Source organism: Globicephala melas, chromosome 9, assembly GCF_963455315.2.
Source record: "Globicephala melas chromosome 9, mGloMel1.2, whole genome shotgun sequence".
NCBI classification, from domain to species: Eukaryota; Metazoa; Chordata; class Mammalia; order Artiodactyla; family Delphinidae; genus Globicephala; species Globicephala melas.
In genome coordinates, this window is record NC_083322.1 from 45,385,629 (window position 1) to 45,400,492 (window position 14,864).

General features: G+C 39.6%; 1 protein-coding gene across 1 annotated transcript in view; it reads right to left on the reverse strand.

The window, feature by feature from the left end:
• The window catches only part of GARS1 (glycyl-tRNA synthetase 1), a 42,485-nt gene that overhangs the window by 10,411 nt on the left and 17,210 nt on the right, over positions 1-14,864 (reverse strand). Inside the window, exons 9-12 of the mRNA XM_060305465.2 lie at positions 12,371-12,533; positions 11,091-11,255; positions 4,922-5,030; positions 3,981-4,125 (exon numbers count right to left, since the gene is read on the reverse strand). Of these exons, the coding sequence (XP_060161448.1) occupies positions 3,981-4,125; positions 4,922-5,030; positions 11,091-11,255; positions 12,371-12,533 (582 nt within the window). The remainder of the gene's footprint in view (positions 1-3,980; positions 4,126-4,921; positions 5,031-11,090; positions 11,256-12,370; positions 12,534-14,864) is intronic.

The window sequence follows — 14,864 nt, forward strand, 5'->3', positions numbered from 1 at the left end:
ACACAGCAATGAAGACCCAACGCAGCCAAAAATAAATAAATAAAAAAAATTTTTTTTTAAAAAGAATCCACCTTTATAAAGCACTTCGTGTAATACCTGTATTTCAGCTTATGAAGTATTTCCTCACATTATGAAGATCAATTTGGATGTGTCTTAGCTCACAAGCAGCTCAGGGCAGGGAAAAGAGTGCCCTCATGTGGTTGTCCTTGAAGCTGTACGGCTGATACATGGTACACTGCATTTTGCTAGTTTCTTGCAGTGATAATCTCATGCATCATATGAATGGTTTTCATTGATTGCCTCCACTTTTACTATTCTGTCTGAAGTCTGTGCACACATGCATTAAAGACTCCATATAAACAGTATCATACATATTGTCTCTGTGAGCACAATCTAAGTGTAGAGTAGGTAATAATTATAAAAAAGCAGAAATTAGCAAGGAGATAGCCATTATTTGAGAATAATTTTTTAAAACCTGTTTTGTTTGTAGATAATGATATCTGCTAGTAACCTATGTTTACTTTATTGGCATTTGATGTTATTTTAGCATAAACAGACATAAATTCTGGGAGACCAGAAATGTTTTAAAATTTCTTGTAAATTTTATCTTCAACTTACAAGAGTTCATCTTATGATAGTTCTTTTGACAAATACACATACACATGCAACCACCATCGCCCCAAATGTTCCCCTAAGTCCCTTCTCCTTCAACCCCCTTCACTGTTTCTATCGCTATAAACTAGATTTGTCTTTCCTAGAATTTGGCGTATAACCCTTTGTGTAAAAGGGGTTTGGCAAAATTTCTGTGTATGAAATAGGGTTTGCAGGCCATATGCAGACTCTCATACTCCGTTTTTTTAAACAATGCTTTGAAAATGCAAGTCATTATTAGCTAGATAGTGGTACAAAAAACAATATGAAAGATGTTTCAAGTGTACTTAAAATGTATACTCTTTGGTTATCAGGTATTCTATAAATGGTAAGTTGATTAACAGTGTTTATATCTTCAAATTCCTATTGATTCTTTTTTGTCTACTTGCTCTACTGATCACCGAGACAGGGGTGTAGAAATCGCCAACTGTGATGGTAGATTTGTCTAACTTTCCCTTCAGTTCTGTTAAGTTTGCTTTATATATTTTGAGGTTGTTTTTAGTGGCATACAAGGTTAGAGGTGATGTGCCTTCTTGATGAATTGATCCCTTTACCATTATGAAATGCAACCTGGTAATTCTCCTTGTTGTGAAGTTTACTTTGCCTGATGTTAATAAGCCACTCCACCTTCTTGATTAATGTTTGTATGGGAAATAGTTTAAAATTCTTTTCCTTTTAAGCCTATTTGTGTACAGGCATACCTTGTTTTATTGTGCTTCACTGATACCGCATTTTTTGCAAATTGAAGGTTTATGGCCACCCAGCATCGATAAATCTCTCAGTGCTATTTCTCCAACAGCATGTGCTCACTTCATGTCTCTGAGTCATATTTTGGTAATTCTCACAAAATTTCAAACTTTTTCATCATTATTATATTTGTTATGGTGATCTATGATCAGTGGTCTTTGACGTCACTAAAGATTTCAACTTGCTGAAGGCTCAGATGGTCGTTAGCATTTTTCAGAAATGAAGTATTTTTTAATTAAGGTACGTACATTGGTTTTTATTTTTTATTCTTTTGGCCACGCCGCACGGCATGTGGGATCTTAGTTCCCTGACCAGGTGTCAAGCCCATGCTCCCTGCAGTGGAAGCATGGAGCCCTAATCACGGGACCACCAGGGAATTCCCTATTTTTTTTTTTTTTTCTGTACGCGGGCCTCTCACTGTTGTGGCCTCTCCCGTTGCGGAGCACAGGCTCTGGACGCGCAGGCTCAGCGGCCATGGCTCACGGGCCCAGCCGCTCCGCGGCATGTGGGATCCTCCCAGACCGGGGCACAAACCCGTGTCCCCTGCATCGGCAGGCGGACTCTCAACCACTGCGCCAACAGGGAAGCCCCCTATTTTAAAAATATAACGGTTATTGCACACTTGATAGAGTAGGTTACAGTGTAAACATAAATTTTACATGCACTGGGAAACCAAAAAAATTTTGTGTGACTCACTTTATTGCAACATTCACTTTATTGCAGCGGTCTGGAACCGAACCCACAATATGTCCGAGGTATGCCCGTGTATGAGAGTTACAGTCAGTTTCCTGGAAACAGCATTTAACTGGGTCTCGAATCTTTTAACCAGTTTGACAGTTAAAAGCTATTAATTTGAGTGTTTACATCATTATATTTAATATAACTATCAATATTATTGAGTTGAAATCTACCATTTCCTAAGTTATTTTCTTTTGGTCTCATCTGTTCGTGGTTCATTTTTCCTCTTCTCCTGTCTTTTTCTGGAGCATTTTTTATTATTCTATTTTAGCCCTCTCATTGGGTTATTAGTTATATCCCTTTGGTTTCTGTGTGTTTTATCCAGGCAATTGCTCTGGAGTTTACGGTATGTCCTTTTCTAAACTTACCATGGTGTATGTACCTCCACACGTAATGTACACACCTCAAAACAGTATACATGTTCTTACGTATTCCCAAGTCTTCGCTCCCATCCTTTGGGCTACTGATGTCATACATTTTACTTCTACACATTATAAATTTCACAATACATTGTTATTGTTTTTGCTTTAAACAACCCATTATCTTTTAAAGAAATTCAGAGATGTCATTTTAAAGAAATGAAAGAAAACGTTACTCATATTCACCCACATATTTATCATTTCTAGAGCTCTTAATTTCTTCGGGTAGCTCTAAATTTCCACACTTCTGCCTGAAGGACTTTCTTTAACATTTCTTGCAGTGTAGGTCTGGCTGGCAATGTATCCTCTTGAGTTTTTGTCTGAAAATATTTTCTCTTCATTTTTGAAAGATATTTTTGCTGGGTATACGGCTTTTGTCTGTAAGCACTTAAAAAGATTTCATTCTATTGTATTGTGGGTAGGTACACACAATTTCATTTGAGATACTGCCTCTAGATGTTCTATTTGGTTCTTTTTTACATATACATTCCCATTTCTCTCCTCATATGTTCATGTTTTCTCTTAACGTCCTTGAGCACAGGAAGCATATTTATAGTAACTGTTGTTTTTTTAAAATTTATCTATTTTTGGCTGTGTTGGGTCTTCGTTGCTATGGGTTGGCTTTCTCTAGTTGCGGAGAGCGGGGGCTACTCTTCACTGTGGTGCGTGTTCTTCTCATTGTAGTGGCTTCTCTTGTTGTGGAGCACAGGTTCTAGGCGCACAGGCTTTAGTATTTGTGGCACGAGGGCTCAATAGTTGTGGCTCACAGGCTTACTTGCTCCGCGGCATGTGGGATCTTCCCGGACCAGGGGTCGAACCCGTCTCCCCTGCACTGGCAGGCGGATTCTCAACAACTGTGCCACCAGGGAAGCCCCTATAATAACTGTTTTAACATCCTTCTGTATTACTTTCATCACGTTTGTCATTTCTGGGTGTTTCTTTTGACTGATTTTTCTCCTCTTTATGAGTCATATTTTCATGCTTTCTCATATGTCTAGAAATTTTTTATTGTTTGCCAGACACAGTAAATTTTACATTGTTTAGTGATGGATTTTGTTGAATTCCTTTAAAGATTCTTCTCTATCATTTTTACATTTATACTTATAACACTTACACAGACGACTCCGAAGTTCAAAAAAAGAGCACTGACTTAAGAGATAGATGTAGTTTCTAATTATCTTGGATAAGTCTCCTCCTCTAAGAAAGTTATTGGGGAAAAAAAAAAATCTTTATAGTCCATATCAAGTCTATTTCCAGGCCATAATGCCAAAATCTAGACAAACACAGTCCTTTAAATGTAGCCAAGAGATAGTACTTACCTGCAAAACATTTCTAAAGAAACTCATCTCACCCTAACTTTCAAAATCTGGCAGAGAAGACATAGCTGACTGGAGCCCATGTAAAAGTACACATCTTAAATCTTACCCTTTTTCATTCAGTAGTTTCTCCATTTCTGTAATGTAACACTCATCACAAACGGCAAGGTACTCCATCACCAGCTTTGCGTCCTTCTTATATGCCTTGCCAATTGCTCCCTTATTAGGTTCAAACTGAACAACATTGACTGTTTTGTATGAAGTAGTCAAGGAATACAAAACTATAGAACTGCCTTCGTATTTCGGGAAATGATCTTGAGGACAAGCCATCATCGACTTAAAACAGCTATCAGTTCCCTATTGGTGTCCGAGATCCTCTATATGCTGATTTCTAGTGCAAGATGAAACAACCACCCACAGAATCATTCAGATAAACCTCAGTCAAAATAAGTAAACATCATCAAGAAAGACTTTTTCAAAGTTACAGTGAGATAAAGGGATATTATCTAATCAGCAGTATAACCCAATACATAGCCTAATAACCTCTGAAAACAATTCATTCATTTCTCAAATATCTCAACATGACAGGATCTATTTCCTATCACTGGCCTAGCCCTTAGATCAGCTCACAATCTCACTGGCTTGTAAAAGAAGAAAATTTCTCCTTTGACGATCTACAGATCAAGTGAACTAAATTATTTCATCTACCATAAAAGGCACTCATCTTTTAAAAGAGAAAGTATTCACTAGGCACCCTTTAATTAAAGAGCATGTATGTAGATGAAGGTGTGGGAAATGGCTGAGAAAAATTGGTCAACATCCTGAAAGACATACAGAGCATTTTTCTTTCAAGGACCAGACACTGAGCGGGCACATGTCAGATTACAAGTAAAGAGAATAGGAAAGGAGCAATGAGATGGGTAAAATAATAGGTTTAAATAGTGCACAAACATCTCAGTTTATCCACAGAACAAGGTATAGACTTGGACTTATCCATTTCCAAGATGTTTACACTGTAGTCCTGAGCTGCTGAAGTGACCAGAAAGGATATGGGCTCTTTCAGAGGCTTCTCAGCTACGAGTGGGACTTTGGTGGCTCTCGCATGACAAGAAAGGTCATAACAGGAACGGTCAGCACATCCGACAATCTCAATCCAGCCCTAAGAAGACATAATAGAGAAAAACATTTGTAAGTCACACAAGGTTCATTCACAAATGCATGCGGATTATAGGTAACTCTTTCACATACTCAAGAATAATTCAATTACAGAATCTTCACTCAACTTTTATAAACGTTTGAAATGGGAATAGTTTTATACATCGGGTAGTAACACCCTTACAAAATATAATTCACACATGTACACAAAGTAGTCTTTTCATTTTCTGGACAGAAATATTTTGCCATATTGTGAATGTGGGGTAAACTAATATTTTCTAGGATTTAGTTATGGAAATAAAATGTGAACCAAGACAAAACTGGCAGCAGATCTGTTTCCAATTTGTGACCAGGATTCAAAATGAATCTGGCAAAATCCGCTAGGGCAACACTGTGTTACATAAGGGGCTTTAGCATCCATGAATTTTGGCAAACTTGCAGGGGGGTTCCTGGATAACGATCCCCGACAGATACCGAGGGACCACTGTAATGGTTCTTCCCCCCTCACACTCATACATTTATGTTGTTAAAACTCTGGCTCAAATCAAAGAAGTAAAACCTGCAAAGTCATTCTTCTCTGTGCATTTTTAAGAACTGCCAAAGAGAAGGGCATGGCTGTTTCGGAAGAGCCCTACACCAGGCAAGTAAATCACATCCCTGGCCAGAATTCGACCTCCTGAATTCCACAGAGCGAACAAACAGCACATTCCCAGAGACTTCCTAGCGCCACACACACGAAGGGTTGAGGGGTCAACCAAGATCCTTTTTGTGAGTCCACACAGAACATATGCACCCACAAATCTAAACCTGGTGCTCACCTCAAAAAAAGGTTTGTGGAGAAGGAAAACAGGAAGAAAAACTTTCCTGATCTTTTAAAAGCATGGAAGATAGTTAAGAGGAGGAAGTACTTCACCAGTCTTTACCACAGATAACAACAGTTCATGGGTTAGTGACCCCATTAGCCACCTGAAAATCCCTTTAGGGTTCAGAGGTCAACACAGGTGACAAAAAATAAGGTCAACAGCAGCAGGTGGGAAGGCAAGGATTCACCAAGGGGATTAGCAACGTGAGAAGAGGAGATATTACAACAGAAATCATGACATTACAATAAAAGAGCAGCAGAAATAAGAACATGCTATTATGATGCTGTGGTGATGGTAAGTCTGAACATAGGTGACAAAGTTACGAAGGGCAACACGTGTGCGGGAAAATTCGTCGGGAGTTTGTTATATCACAGCATGCCCTGCACCTACGTCACTCAGGTTCATAACTCTTCGCCAGAAGACTCTTATGAGAAATTACAAAGAAAACAATATAGTGTGTATGCATTTTTCTGAACCATTAAAAAGGAAAGAGGGGGTTCCCTGGTGGCGCAGTGGTTGAGAATCTGCCTGCCAATGCAGGGGACACGGGTTCGAGCCCTGGTCTGGGAAGATTCCACATGCCGCAGAGCAACTGGGCCCGTGAGCCACAACTACTGAGCCTGCGCGTCTGGAGCCTGTGCTCCGCAACAAGAGAGGCCGAGATAGTAAGAGGCCCGCACACCGCGATGAAGAGTGGCCCCCGCTCACCGCAACTAGAGAAAGCCCTCGCACAGAAACGAAGACCCAACACAGCCAAAAATAAATAAATAAATTAAAAAACAAAAAGAAAAAGGAAAGAAAGGTAGTTCTCTGGTGGCCTAGTGGTTAGGATTCTGGGCTTTCACTGCTGGGGCCCGGGTTCAATCCCTGGTTGAGGAACTGAGATCCCTCAAACCACGCTGCGTGGCCCCCCCCCCGCAAAATTTTTAGTTAAAAAAAAAAGGAAAGAAAAAGAAAAATAATAGATTACGATGCATCACAAGAAGGAGGAAATGAATAGAGTGCTAACGCATCCCATCAGCCTTGAAGGGTAAATAGAATGGACAGAGGACAGATGCTCAAAGAGGAAAAAGGAACTTTTTCTATATTGCTATTTCATTGTTTTATTGACTTTCTGCCTCTAAAAAGTTTTGAAAAAACTGTTAAGTAGATTCTGAAGGGTGTACTTAAGTGTTAACACCCAATAATACAGCCAGCCCTCTGTATCTGTGGGCTCCGCATCTGCGAATTCAACCAACTGTGAATGAAACATACTCAGAAAAAAAAATTCCGGGAAGTTCCAAAAAGCAAAACCTAAATTTGCTGCGAATCTGGCAACTACTGGTATAGCATTTACATTGTGTTCGGTATTATAAGTAATCTAAAGATGATTTAAAGTATACGGGAGGATGTGCATAGGGTCTATGCAGATACTAAGCCATTTTATATAAGAGACTTGAGCATCCAGGATTTTGGTGTCCGTGGGGATTGTGGAACCAAGCCTCAGCAGACACCAAGGGATGACGGTATTCCCTCTGTATGAAGTGTCTACTGCCCTCAAAACTTGGCATCAGATAGCTGTAGTAAACACACAGCTAAGCCGGCCACAAATGTGGGCATTTGTGCTCAATTCAGTTTCCTACCCAACAAAAGAAAACTCAGTGAAGAACAGGTACTGTTTCGGTCACAGAATAAAACTTAATAACAGCATTACTACCACAGGGGTGGCAGGTTCCACTTCTTGTTAACGCCTAAGTTACTTTTCAAAAGCAAAGTGTTTTCAAAAATTCTTAAGAACCTGTTATTTGAATAAGAACAAAAGAGGTAAAAAGCTTAGTCAAGTAGATATCTAGTTAGTCCTTCTCATGAATACTTACTTTTGCCTTTAATCAAAAGAGTTTGGGAAAATTCAACCATCACAACTACTAAGTTTTCCAAGCACAAGCTACCACATGGGGTATTTCAAATAAAGAGGCAAATATAAAACTCATATAAGCTCAGAAACCCCAACACTTAACAACAAAAAAACAGGAATTAAAGAAATAAGCTTAAAAACATGTAACTGGATCATTTGACAGTCACTAAAGATGTCAACTAGTATATCTATGCCCTTAAACATATAAACGTGCTCATTATCATTTACTAAAGATGTCAATGAACATATTTATGTACTGAAAGGTGACACTACAAAAACACGCTTAAGAATGGTAGACAACAACTTTGGGATCGTGGTTACCTCTGAGCAGAGAGAGGAAAAGGGTGGAACGTTAGCTATATCAGTAACTTTTTTATTAAAAAAATAAAATATGAAGCACACAAAAAGAAAATAGTAAAGGCTTTAAAGGAGTTCTCCCCTCTCCTTCGAAGTCCGTTACTTCGGAGCTTCCGGTTTTGTTTTAGTCCAGTCTTCCAATGACCTTACACAAAACACTGTAGCCTAATCTCAAAGCTAGGCCCACATTTCTGTTTTTAAATTTTTTTCTTAATTCTTTTAGATTCAGGTATAATTAACATATAAGATTGTATTAGTTCCAGGTGTACAGCATAATGATTCGATATTTGTATATACTGCAAAATGATCACCACAGTAAGTCTAGGTAACATCCGTCACCACACACAGTTACAATTTTTTTTTTCTTGTGATGAGAACTTTTAAGACCTACTCTCTAAGCAAATTTCAAATATATAATACAGTACTATTAACTATAGTTACCATGCTGTACATCCTCAGGACTTATTAGGCTCACATTTTCTGATCTCTCATCCTTGAGGGTTTGGCCACAGTTCACAGTGACACTCAGGAAAGGACGAGCAGGAATGCAGTAGGGTTTATGAAAGCAGTGTAGCACAATGGTTAAGAGCAGGGGCCTGGAGTCAGATAGCCCTGGCTCACATCCCAGCTCCACCACTCACTCACTAGCTGTGAGACTCAGGCAAATTACCTAACCTCTCAGCACTTCAGTTTCCTCAGAAATAGGACCAATGTACAGAATCACTGTGAGGATTACATAAGATAATAATACACTTAGAACGGTATACAGCCCTTAACAGTTCCAAATATTAAATGAACAAACAAATGAAACGTAGATTCAGAATCTAAATTGAGATAGCAAGAATTTGTGTCCAGGACTTCCCTGGTGGCGCAGTGGTTAAGAATCTGCCTGCCAACAGAGGGGACACGGGTTTGAGCCCTGGTCTGGGAAGATCCCACACACCACGGAGCAACTAAGCCCGTGTGCCACAACTACTGTGTCTGAACTCTAGAGCCTGTGAGCCACAACTACTGAGCCCACATGCCAAAACTACTGAAGCCTGCGCGTGTAGAGCCTCTGCTCCGCAACAAGAGAAGCCACCGCAATGAGAAGCCTGCGCACTGCAATGAAGAGTAGCCCCCGCTCGCCGCAACTAGAGAAAAGCCCGCGCACAGCAACGAAGACCCAACGCAGCCAATAAATAAATAAATAAACAAATAAATAAATTAAATAAAAAATAAATCTATTAAAAAAAGACTTTGTGTCCAGTTTAGCTTGAAATCTTCTTATACAAAACAGAAAATAGTTTATTGGCTTAATTTGAAAATGAAAAGAAATTCCAGAAAATGTAATACATTTTGAAGTTAATGATCACCTACAATCCAAAAATAATTACCACTATCATTTTAGCATATGTCAAGTAAGCTTGTGAAGAAAGTAAAGTAACAAGAAAAACCTAACAGATTCTTTCCTAATTCCACAAAGGAAAGAGAACATGTTAAAAACAATATCAGTAACAGCCACTACAGGTATATGCATATCATTATGCATGTACACATGTGCATATGTTTGTAAAGCATATAAAATTATCTTGAATAGGGGTTGACAAACCAAGGCTCATAGGCTAAGAATGGTTTTTAGATTTTTAAAGGGTTGTTAAACGAAAACAAAAAACAAAACCCCCCAACCAAGAAGAGAGGCAACAGAGATCCACAAAGCCTAAAATATTTACTATATTTACTGAAGAAAACATTTGTTCATGCCTGATCTAGAAAAGAGACACGAAACACTTCTGGGGAGCATACAATAGGAAGTTTCCCTTTCTACATAACACACTTAAGAATTATTTTTTGCTTTCTGTTTTACAAAAAAGGGTCATCATTTTTTTAATGACTTTTATTTATTTATTTATTTATTTTTCTTTTTTTCAGTACACGGGCCTCTCACTGTTGCGGCCTCTCCCGCTGCGGAGCACAGGCTCCGGACCACAGGTTCAGCGGCCAAGGCTCACGGGCCCAGCCGCTCCGCGGCATGCGGGATCCTCCTGGACCAGGGCATGAACCCATGTCCCCTGCATCGGCAGGCGGACTCTCAACCACTGCACCACCAGGGAAGCCCCGACTTTTATTTTTAATTAAAAAAAAATGTATCCATTAAAAGGAAGTCACTTTAAAAAGTAAAAAGTGCAACCAAGGACATGTGGGAACCATGGACTCCTGGGCTAAAGTCTCCATATGGGTGAGAAGCCTCCCTAGCACCAAACGAGGGAGACGCCAGAAGGCTCCTGGCCCCCTTGTTTTGGATGCCACCCTGTTCCCACTGCCACCAATGCAGGAAGCATCTCCTATATCCAAATGCCTTTCAATCCTAAGTTTCAGCACTAATGTTCATGTTTGAGGGTTGGGGGTGGGAAGCAACAGTGAAGAGGTAACCTGGAGGTCTTCTCTGAATTATTATTAAATATACAGAATTTGAGAAAAGGTAGTTCCTAAACAAGAGATCAGAATCTACTAGTCTATCCCCCAAATCTACCAAGTAACTCTCGAAACTAAGAGCACTATGACCTTCTTTACTCAGCCTCACCACCACGTCCAACGTTTGCCGGGGTCCTTGTCAGGAGGAAGGCCACCCCATCTTAGCTGCACTCAGGGATATTACCAATCACACTGCCCACACCAGGAAAGGACACACCAGCACTGCCCCATCAGTGGCCTTCTCTCGCTCTCTCTCACTCTTACTCTCTCTGTAAAAGCCATCCAAGTCTACAAAGGGCTTCTGGGACACAAGAGTAGACCCCCACTTATGAGAGCGCAGGGGGGCAACTACTTTTTCCATTTAGCTCAGGAAGAAATCTGTTTTTTTCTTTTTGTTCCACTCTGACATGAAGCACACAAAAGGCAACTCTGATATCCATGCTTCTAGGTTAACAATGTGAAAATCACATGGTAAAAACCATTGCATTCTACTTACGTAGGATGTTTTGGATTCGGCATCCCAACAGTCACAGGCATAATGGGCCATCTCATTCTCCATGTGCTGTCGGAAGCGGAGCTTATCTGGAGATACGCCAACCTTCATGAGGTAGAGGTAGATGCGGCCAATGAAATAGCCTAATACTGAGTTGTTAATCACGCCCTAAAAATAAATGAATAAACAACTAAGTAGATAAATAGGCAAGCATCACGCAAGCAAGCATAGAGGAACGAACAAAAACACAAACATTAATGCTTTTGAAGGCCAAGGTACCATTTTCCATTGAGTTATTCATCATCTACTGAAACATTTTTGAAACACAAGGTAAGCCAATTTATCCAGCTTTCAGAACAATCTTAAATACCCAAAATGTGATCTTGGCTATTTTCAAAAGGTTTAACTGTCAAGATAACAAGCAGATAATAATGGCGTCATTCAAAATCTTTCTACCATACTCACTGGGTCAGCAAAAATTCAGCCTAATACCTCATACCTTCTAAACCTACAGTGCTAAAAATGACATTCATAATAATGGTCCTAAGGAATTGTAAATATATTCCTTCTGAATTAGCAAAAGTCATAAGACATGTTGAGGGGATTTTAATGTACTCTTACGCACTGAAATTTGTGAATCCCACATAGTACATGTAATCTTATATTTTTAGTACAGAAGGATCTTAGAAATCGTCTAGCCCCGTCTCCTAGTCCCTGCAGGGCTCTTTTCTGCAAAACAACTGACAAGTTATCACTCAGCCTCTACTTGAATATTTTCAGACAGGAAGCTCATTGTTCCCAGGGCAATTCATTCCACTCTTAGGCAGCAGCTACCGTTGGAATGTTTTCACTCACTTATTTCTCCAAGCAAATGATCAGAGAAATTCTATTACAGGCAAGGCCTTACTCCAATTGCTATGGGTAATGCAGAAGAGTTTAAAATCCAGAGGGCTTGCTTTCTGTGAGTCAAAATGTCTCCCCCAAAGTAGTATATACACTGTTAAAGGTCAGATTGACGGGGCACAGTTCAAACCAAGAACTTTTTTCCAAGTGCTCTGCTAAACATATTTTTCATGTTAGCTCCAATGGTCCACACAGTGGCGTGTTCAGGTAATTTCCTCCCACTATAATAGTGTGTAATAAACACTGTATAAAAACACATACTGTATCAAAATAAAATGCCTGCCAAAATACAATATTTTGTCATCCAGTACACAGAATTTGCTAAGTGCCAAAAACCTGGAATAGGTATAATCTAAATTAAGTTACCTATGGAATCTTACCTGTTCAACAGCATCTCCTAGGCGCATTTTCCGAGCAGACTGTCCGCTGACCTGGGCTTTCGCTGAATACAAATACAAGTGGAGGTCTGCCACGTTCTGGAACTTGGGATGGTCTTTCTCACTGGGATCTACAAAGTGCTCAATTTCTGCCATTGTGAATTCTCTGAAAGCCAAAATATAAGGGATAAAAGCTGCACACTTCACTATAAAAGACAATAAACAAAAGCCATTATTTTCAACTTCATTCTACAATGATATAGAATGATATGGAAAACAGTTTTAGAGAACAGATTGATACAGTTTTTTAAAGTTAGGAAAACCTGAGCGAACATCAGACACACACAAAAAATGGGATACTGAATAATGGCTTCCAAATAAAATGATTTTCCTTAAAGCATTAGCAAGTCTTTATAGACGTACACGAAATGAAGTCCTGATTATTTACTTTTCATAGAATGGGAAATTAAAAGTGAATTGAAATTATCCTTTAGCTTTTATAACAGTGTGATTTCTTCCTTTTTCTTGCTCTGAACAAGTAAATGACTGCTAATGGCACCATACAGCTGCTGCCTTGAGAGTAGCAGCTTCTCAAATAAAGTGTTATTCAAGGCAGAGGACATAAGGCATGAATTGAAAAAGCTAACATCAAGCTAACTGCATAATGATGAAATAAGTAGGCACACAGTAATGGTTTCCCAAAGAGATTTCCCTGAATGGTAATTTAGTAGCTATTGGGTGGAAAAGAGTTTTAAGTTAATTTTAGGAGTCAAAATCAAGTCTCTCTTCTTTAAAACACACACACAATTTACTAGTGCACTTTCATGATTATCTCAGATGTTTAAGAAGTAATGAAAAATTGCTTAAATGGCTCCTAAAAATACATGAAATGCATTGCAAAAGAGCTTTGATTTTGTTTTTTCAATTTTAGTTTTTAATGGTATCCCTTATTTGGTCCAACAGCACCTATGTCTTGTCTTTCAACAGCTATCAAACATTCTGTGCGCATAGAAATATGAGAGAGAGAAGCATGATGTCTGTCCTCACACAGCTTCCAAGTGGGATGACAGCAACAGAACATCTAAAATAAGGACCTTGTCCAGAATCCCCAAATCATCTGCTGCCAGTCTTTCCATCTGTTCTGGAAGTAATCGCAGCTCAAAGACAGGAGATAGAAATCAACACTAATACTGATTGTATCAGCTGTCTGTTGTCTTTGAGTTCAGAGAGTCTACCTGGAACCCTGGAGATATAAAATAGACACAGGACTAGAAGACAGAGCCAGCCAATCAAAATAAAATTTAATTAAAAAAAATTTCATATGAACAATCCAATGCTCCCAACCTAAATCAAAGGAATCATAGCTATACAAAGACGTATCACCTGATAACTCTATGTCAAGAAGAAACACTAAACAAACAAGTCCTAGCCCTACCATGAAACAAAGGCCACGGGGATACTGACTCGTGGAAGGATGAGTGGATTTCCAGCCAGGATCTTGCAGAAGCACATGACAAAACCAACCAAAATCCAGATGGAATATTTTGAACTGAAAGTGACCAAGGAATAAAATGTCAGGAAGCCCCAAGAGACTTTCCCCAGTTAACTCCTGGGATTGCTCCTCTGTTCTGAGCTGGGTTTCCTATTTACCACTTCTTATTCCACAGGCCCCAGGTTTTGCCTTACTTCACGGTCCTTTATAATCATCCAACAGCTATTCTACTTGATGTAAATCGTCTCCAAAACAGTGGCTTTGGACAAGCTCAGTCTCACACAGCTTCCTCAGTATTCTGAAAGCATGCGTGCAGACACTACTGGGACAGAGGGGAAGCCCAGAAGCAAGACGAGAAGAGATACGAAGAAGCCCAGACACTGAGAAATAAAACAGATTTAAGTCTGACAAGTTTTTCATTGTTACAACACCTAGTTAAAGTTTAGGACTATCTCTTCTCTCTGCAGCAAGGTCCAGGAGGGTCCTCCCCACTCCATTTCTCTAGGCTGTGCAAGCTCTTTCCCCATGAAGGTCACTGGGGCTGTGGAAAATACTTTTGGAGTCTAAGAAAGTTAAGTGTACCTATATATCCCATTTTTATATTGAATTTACTACCTTAAGAGATGATATCAGTAAGAAAATGTATAGAAATCTCAAAAAACTTAAGTCATAAATATCTAAGTCATAATAAGTTTCTAAAGAAAAACGTAACTCAGAAGTGCCAGGATGCCTTCCCGCACACTCTGGATACAGCTGATGAAGGGAGGTTATTACAATAGAGACAAGAGAGCATCTGAACTAGCATAGATAGCGGTAAGCTTGCTACCTGGACACTGTCATAAAGGTGCCCCAAATATCTGGAGGAACGCCATCTGGCTGCTGAAACACCCTCACCCCAATACCAGCAATGCCATCTGCCCTGGACACCTAGAATGGCCCTCCTGCCCTAACCATCACTTCCTCCCCACCTCACCCTACATTCATCTATACCACCACCGCCAGAAA